At 34.7% G+C, this 8004-nt stretch overlaps 1 protein-coding gene across 1 annotated transcript; it reads left to right on the top strand.

Annotated features, from left to right (window-relative positions):
- The first annotated feature begins 3375 nt into the window (after nucleotides 1-3375).
- Nucleotides 3376-7579, top strand: LOC106376207. Its single transcript, XM_013816274.3, has 6 exons — nucleotides 3376-3851; nucleotides 4290-5143; nucleotides 5224-5925; nucleotides 6185-6459; nucleotides 6554-6635; nucleotides 6713-7579. The coding sequence occupies exons 2-6, from the start codon at nucleotides 4292-4294 to the stop codon at nucleotides 7397-7399; spliced, it is 2598 nt and encodes an 865-aa protein (XP_013671728.2). The 5' UTR covers nucleotides 3376-3851; nucleotides 4290-4291; the 3' UTR covers nucleotides 7400-7579.
- Nucleotides 7580-8004: the final 425 nt, after the last annotated feature.

Below are 8004 nucleotides of genomic sequence, written 5' to 3'. Positions count from 1 at the left end.
GGCTTTGATTGAACTATCATCCAGTAAGTTTTGTTTTTGTTACTTTATGGTTTAACAATAGGAAGTTAAATTCTTTGGCCTTGGAAGCCTAAATGAACTAGATACCGTTCGTTTAGTTTAATCACAAACAACCTTGTTGAATCCTTCTTTTACTTCCCTAGGAATCATGCAGCCACATTATTGGGGTCAACCGGTGCTAAACCATGCCATTAGAAATGCAGGATTATGTTGTTCCTCTAACGTTCTTCTGTGAAAACATAAACATTTATATAATATTTCCTTCTTTTCTTCCATACTTTTCAAAAGCTGTGTTTTGCATTTCATCTTATGGTTTATTTATTGACATCACTGAAGTCACTCTGCGACAAAACACCAAAATTCATTTAGGTTGTATCCTTTAGCAACTAAAATATCAACCTTATTTATGTTTTTTTTTTTCACCTATCTCTACAAATGCAAATACTGCATGTGTTTTTTTGTGTCATTTAGGTTAAGTTTAAATGTACACTGTTTTTTGTCGGCTTATGTTTGCAATCACTTACCTCGTTGGCTTATTACTTTGTCATAGGATGTACTACGCGTCGTCAAGAGAAAACACATTGGTTATGGCCATACATTCTTTGTGCTTGACCTAGACCGTGTCTTTTAAGATATTTTGTATTTTGTATTTTTATTTATACGATCGCTTATCGCTAAGCTTATTACTTTGCGTTAGTAGTTGGGACGTATTACGCGTTTGTCAAGAAAAGGCACATTCGATGACCATCCATTCTTTGTGCTTGACCTATAATTTCGTCTTTGAAGATCTTGTGTTTGGTATGATCCATTGGTATAGCTTCTTGGTAGGCTTCAAGCAAAGAGATTTTAACTAATATAAACTTTGTCCATGTGATGGACATGATAACTACATGGTGTTGTATTTGTTGTTAAGTTGATAACAATTAATATAGATCATGGTGTTGTATTTCTTCTTTGATATTCCTGGCGTGTGGAAACCGGGTTAATCAGAACTAGTTATTCTGTTTGTTACTCACAATTTTGAATATAAGTGACACCTTACAATCAAGTACTATAAGTCTCAATCCTCTAATTAAGTTCTACTTTTTTTTTTTAATTAAGTTCTACTTTAGTTAAAGTCACAACCGTTCTTTAAGTTTGTTTTCCAATTGTTACAGTCAATTATTTATTTTATATTAGATTGCGATTTAACCCTTGTTCAAACCCATATGAGCTCAAGTTTATATATTAAACCTCATATAATAAATGAATTGAGGTAGCTTATGATAAACCCAACTCATCACAAGTATAAGATAAGATGACTAATTTAGTTCATTTTGACACCTCTACTCATAAGTCATAACAATTGAAGTGATAAATAGTGAGGTATAATGTGCATTGATTGTATGACTTCTGAAGTGTCTTTGCTTTCTTTTGGGTAATAGTCCTCCTATTACGTAAAAATAAAAATAAAAACAGGTATCAAAGCAACTTTAATAATATAGTGTAATTTCCCTTGATTCTATTTAAAATTTATAAAAGATAATTTATATGTCACTATATTTAATTTATAAAATTAAAAAGTGAAACAAAAGCTCAAGTGTTAAGATATAATATATATATATATATATAGTTTTAACTCTAAAAATACCAACCTCATGAATTAGTTAAGCTTTAATGTAACTTGTGATCTAAATTAAGCTTGATTATTAAGTTCATTTATAAATGAGCCTAAAAGATGTCCATACTTATGAAAAATTTAAGCAGAGTTGAGCAAGCTTATGAACTTACGGCTTATTTTGACGTTCTTAATTTTGCGGAGATGTTTCATTATATGTCATGTTAATTCTGAAAATGTTTTAACCACCAGTAAAATACCAACATTTGTTGTGGTTTTTCGGTTTAAGAAAATTACATTTTCACGAACTTTTTAAAAAGAAATTGAGATTTGATTTTGACGCTAAGATAAATACTGAGTCTAAGAGATTGTAATTTTTTTTCAATTCACATAATCAATAGACAAACCCTAAACAGGTTTTACCTCAATACATTTTTGCTCTTGAGTTTCTTTGCTTGCTCACGTTAGTCCACGTTAGTTCATAATGGCTATAATGTTTTATTGGTCTTAGTTTGGTTTGATGCATTTGAGAAGGCGTGACTTTCTTATTTAGAAAAAGAATATTCCTCGCCATTCATATTAAAAATTTGACATCGAAAACCCAAAATAATAATTTGTACATGGAGCTCTACAAACAATAACCATGTTTACATTGTGGCCAATGAAAACTTTGCACATGGTTATGTCGTTCTTAATTTAAATGACCACTATATTTTAACCAGCATATCCGTGCGGATAACCTTTTATTTAATAAATATTAATTTTTTAGCAATATTTTGTATATAATCATTTTTAGATAATATATTTTTATTATTCTAAAAATAACTAAGTAGATAATATATAGTTATAAATATTAAAATTTAACATATGCTAACAATTTTATTTTTGTAAAACTTATTACATAATTTACGAATTTAATCATTTTTAAAAATGAATGATATTTTATTTATTTATTTTTAAAATATTTTTCAAAATATATTAGTTTACTAGTTTAATATAATATGTATATGTAATTCATTTATTCCTTCATCTTAATATAATATAGACTATAGTTATAAAATTTATAAATTAGCATTTTTATAATAAAATTTTAGTTAAAATTAATTTATAATAATATTATACTATTAATTACGAAATTAATCAGTGTATTAATTAAAATATTTATTTATTAAAAAAAAGATTTTGTTAGATTTTTTTTCAACAGATTTTTTTATTACTAATACTAAAATTTAAATTTTACCGTCAAAATAGATTTGTTATTAATATCTTCATAATTATTTAGAAATGTTATATATTAAATAAATTAATGTAAATAATAAAAAATGTAACTAAATATATGGACCTAATATTACTATTTTATAGTTGATAAAAATAGTACATCTCTTTTAATAGTGAAGATTAGTGTATTTGTTAGTACTAGTTAATGTGGACTCGCACGGATTAAGTTCATAACAAAACAGTGTTTAATATTAAACTTTTAATGTAGTTTTCTTTTTTAAATAAAACTGTTTTGGACTAATCATTACTCTTATACAAATAGAAGGTAGCCTAATTTTTAAAGGGAAAATTGCCAAAAGAGAACAAGAAAACAACATAGTTGTCCCTATGGTATAAATCCATCATTAAATTGTCCCTTTAGTATAAAATTTTCCAAAATTCCAAAACTAACCTTGAATTAATCTAATTAAACATAATTTAATTGTGTTTGTTTCATGTGCTAAGTAATTTTTTTTTTTAAAAAACGTGTTACAAAGATATATTAAAAAAGTTAAAACAAAAAGGGAACAAAACACGTAACCCTAATTTCTTGTTGGTTTCTCCGCCTCTCTCTCAAGAAAAACAATCGAGACTTTGAAAATGGCGATCCTGTGTAATAACCGGTGAATTCAACGGCGAAATCAAGCTTCTCCGCCTCTCTGCTGCTCGCTGCTTCTCTCTGTTTGCCTCCACCTCTGAACTAATTTCGTTTTTGTTTCACCGCCTCTCTCTGATGGCCAAAAAATTGAGACTTTGAAGATGGCGATCTTGTGGACGAACCAGTGAAATCAAAGGCAAAATCGAGCTTATCCGCCTCTCTGCCTCTCCGCTTCTCGGCGCTTCTCTCTGATTCTCTTCACCTCTCCGCTACTCTCCGCCTCTCTGCTTCTCGTCGCTTCTCTCCATTTCTCTCCACCTTTCGGCTTCTCTCCCCTTCTCCGCCTCTCTCATCCGGCTATCTGGTCTCAATTTGTGAACGGTTTGTTTCTTTGATTTGTCTTAGTCTTTGTTTCATTATTAAGTTTGTTACTTTGACTTGGATCAATATTTGTTTGCTTGTCTGAATTGACTTTTTGATTATGTGAACCGATTTTGGTGAACAATGTTAGTGTTTGTGTTTGTCTTTATGAGTGTTACGATACTGATTTCGCTGAACAAAGTTTGTGTGTATTTGACTGTTAATTGTCTTAATTTGCTGATTTGATTGCGAGATGGAGATTGACTTGTCTTATTTGATTAATCGATCTACTGTGTTTCTAAATTTAAATTTGATTAGACAATGGTGTTTTGCTTTTGATTATTATCTTGTGTTTGGCTCAGTTTCACTCTGGCTCAGTTTCACTCTTACGCTTGTTTCGGACGTTTGCATGTTTATGATATTGCTGTTAACAACCATGTGTTTTATTATCTTTTGTAGATATGGAGCTGGAGCTACCTAAACGATTATATGCAGAGGGTTCAGAACCTCGGGTTAAGAAGATCAACAACAGTTGCCGCATGGAACTTATCAGAGATCTGAAGAAAGCTATGTGTGCAGAGTACGATGATGTGAAGAGAGATCCTGTTTTCACACATATCATGGCTATTGCCGAAAATGATCTCAAGTTCTCTGGGAAACTAGTGGATAGCTTCATATGTAGACAGCTGATTACCTCAAAGCTGCATGAGAAGTGGTTTGTTTTTGCGAGGACGCCTCTCCGGTTTTCGCTTCAGGAGTACCATGCTGTGACAGGCCTCAAGATTACACGGGAAACTAACAGTGACGTAGTGAAATGGAAAAACGACGGGGGTTTTTGGAGTAACCTACTGCACACAGGTGGTAAGATCACCTTGCAGTCGATCAGAAAGGTTCATCTACAAGAAGTTCACACTTGGACGCGGCTTGATAGGATGAGGTTGATCTACTTGTGTGTAATAGTGGGTGTGGTGATGGGGAGAGATGAGAAGGTGTCCATCCCTCATATGTACATCAAGTTGGTGATGGATTTTGACAAGGTTCGGAAGTTCCATTGGGGTCTTCACTCGTATGATTTCCTGTTGAGTTCGATTGAGAAGGCAATGAAGAAGTTGGGTAAGAAGGAGAGCTACATTTTCGAGGGTTTCTCCTATGCTCTCCAGATTTGGATTATGGAGGCAATTCCTGATTTTGGAGAAATATTAGGCAGAAGAGTCTCAGACAGCTTCAAAGGTCCAAGGTGTGGCAATTGGAAAGGAGTTGCAAAAGTTTCTTATGAAGACATCATTGAGCTCGAGGACTCCTTAACTAAGAAGGTAACATTCTCTCTGTTTTTTTCTTTTATATGGTTGTTGTATATATTTTGTTTGGATTTTCATGTTTTAACTGTTTGCAGGATAACTTCTTCTCGGTCATATCAGTGACTGGTAATGGTGATGTGTTTCTAGATGCTCAGTACACAAGGGAGGGTGAGATGGAAGATGAACGAGTGGACCTTGTTTTGGGGAGGATCAGGAACAAGTATGATTGGAGCAACACAGACTGGCCAGTTTTAGACCCTGAAGAGTCTAAAATGGAGGAACCCGACAGCCATGATAGAGGGTCAGAAGCTGATAAGATCGTGGATCATACGGATGTTGTAGCAGACGAGGAGAACTCTTCGGTTAAGGTCGCAGGAAAAGGCAAGAGAAAGTTTCTTGATGAAGGAGCAGAGACAAGAAAGAAGAAGGTGCTGTGTAAGCGATCAGCAGAAAAGTTTCTGACTTTTGGTCCTGAAACTATGAGTTTCATTGAGGGTCTTATCCGCACATCTGTCACTTCATTGGGAGATGTGCTCAGTATGCAAATGGCGAATATGGAGAGGGTGTTTACAGAGAGGATGGGAAAGATGGAGATTGAGGTTTCACAGCTCAAGGACGCAATCAGTTTGACTGGTGAAGGAAGCTATCCTAGTAAGAAAGAAACTGAAGAAGCTCCACTAAACAGCAAAGCCAAGGAAGCTCCACCTAAGAGCAAAGGCGCTCAAGCTCCACCTAAGAGCAAAGGCGCTCAAGCTCAACCTAAGCGCAAAGGCGATCAACCTACTCCAACAAAAAAGGTACTACCTAAGAGAAAGTGTAGAACTTGATGAACCTGGAACTAGGATGCTTGAGTTAGGGTGCTGGAGCTAGGCTTATGGAACTTTATATTGACTGTGTAATATTATGTAATATGGAATGTGAAACTTTGTGTAATAGGTTTCTAAAGTGTAATATGTTTGAATGTTTGTGTATTAAACTCTATGAATGTAATGCTTTGTTTGTGTTATGAATAAATGGCTTCTTCTTATATGCAATGTTTTAAATTTTAATGAATAGGACGGGAAAAAGATTGCTACAGAAACTAATGATTTTGATTTTGGATTGAGTACACAAGACTTGCGGGACCTGTCCCAAGCTACATTTGTTGACGGTTTTGATCTGTCTCAAGTGAAAGTTGAGACGTTAAGTAAATCGAAACCGTTTAACATGGCTCCACTGCAGTGGAATGATGAGGAAATGGATCGAACCAAAGAAGACTCGCCAGATGCCGCGTTGGTGTTTTTCCGTGAAGAGGATTGGGAAAAAGTTAGAACTTGGTCAACTTCCTCCACGTAAGTACTCTATTCTCATTCATCTGACATGTATTAATACATTTAAAATAAACTAATGAATGTTTTACAATTTTATCATTGTATTTGGTTTCAGACCTATACGGATTGGACCTGCCACTTTAGATTTTGAGATTGCTAATCGTCTTATGGATAAATCTGAGTGGTTAAATAGCTTGGTAAACCTTAGAGACTATTTGCTTCCATATGTGTCTTTTAAATACATTGTGTGTGCTAAGATTTTCAAAATATGCAGGAGATTGACGCTGCAATGTACGTATTCCGGGAGAGAACATCTTTGAAACGATGGAGACCTCATCGTGTCGCCTTCATGACTGTCGTCTTCAGCAATATGATTAAAAAAGAGTATGGTCATTTAGAAGCTCAGGGTAGAAAGAGCTACATGCTTCATAATTTGCTACTGCAGTTCGGTAAAGGAGTCCTTCCACCACATGGCAGGACACATGAGATATGGAATATAGATGTGGATCGCCTGTATGTCCCTGTTCATGTCAGTGGGAATCATTGGATCGCCTTGTGCATCAGTTTCGTGACGAGGAGCATTGAAGTGTTCGACTGCTCGGGTAAGAAAAGGTACAAGGAGGTGGATGGGTTCGCAAACCTTATTCCGCGTATTGTCAAGGCAGTTCAGCCTATGAGACACCAGAAGGATTTCGCAGTCGGTGCATATACTGTTTCCTATGTCCCCGTTGGGAATCTGAATAAAAGTGCATGCGACTGTGGCGTCTATGCAGTGAAGTTCATTGAGTGTCATGCGCTTGGATTGGAGTTGTCGTTGTTGCATGATGGTAACATTATCGAAGCTCGCCACAGGATTCTATGGGATCTTTGGGAAGCAGCTAATGATCCGGAATTGATTGATAGGATGTCAAAGTATCAATCCCCGGAGTGTCTCTCTTCGACTGTAGAAGAGATTTTGTGAGACTGCTTGGTTTCAAGTTCTAATGTAATGAACAAGATTGCTTAATCTGATGTATAACTTCTAGATTTTATTATCATTTTTAGGAACAAGACTGCTTAGTTTATTGTATAACTTCTAGTGTTTAATTATGATTTTTAGGATTGACTCTTGTAATCAAATGTACATCTTGTGGTTTTGTTATTAAGAGTTTTTAGCTGAAGAATGCTAGAATTTAACACTGTTTTAAATTAGAACCTTAAGCTAAACCCTAAACATGCCCTAACCGAAACACAAAACCCGGAACAAGACCACAGTCAAACCTAACCTAAACCCTAAACATACCCTAAACGAAACAAAAACCCATAACAAGACCACAGTCAAACCTAACCTAAACCCTAAACATACCCTAAACGAAACAAAAACCCATAACAAGACCACAGTCAAACCTAACCTAAACCCTAAACATACCCTAAACGAAACAAAAACCCGGAACAAGACCACAAGAACATTTAGAATAATTGTTTTACTAGATCATCCCGTAGGAGTAAATAAATCGAATCAAATGTAATACACTTAACTTGGCTTCTTGCAAACCAGACTTTTGATCCAACTCAACAATCAAACCC

The sequence above is a fragment of the Brassica napus genome, chromosome C5 (genome assembly GCF_020379485.1).
Source record: "Brassica napus cultivar Da-Ae chromosome C5, Da-Ae, whole genome shotgun sequence".
NCBI classification, from domain to species: domain Eukaryota; kingdom Viridiplantae; phylum Streptophyta; class Magnoliopsida; order Brassicales; family Brassicaceae; genus Brassica; species Brassica napus.
Note: the sequence above shows the minus strand (reverse complement) of the source record. Positions and strands in the feature narration are given on the sequence as shown.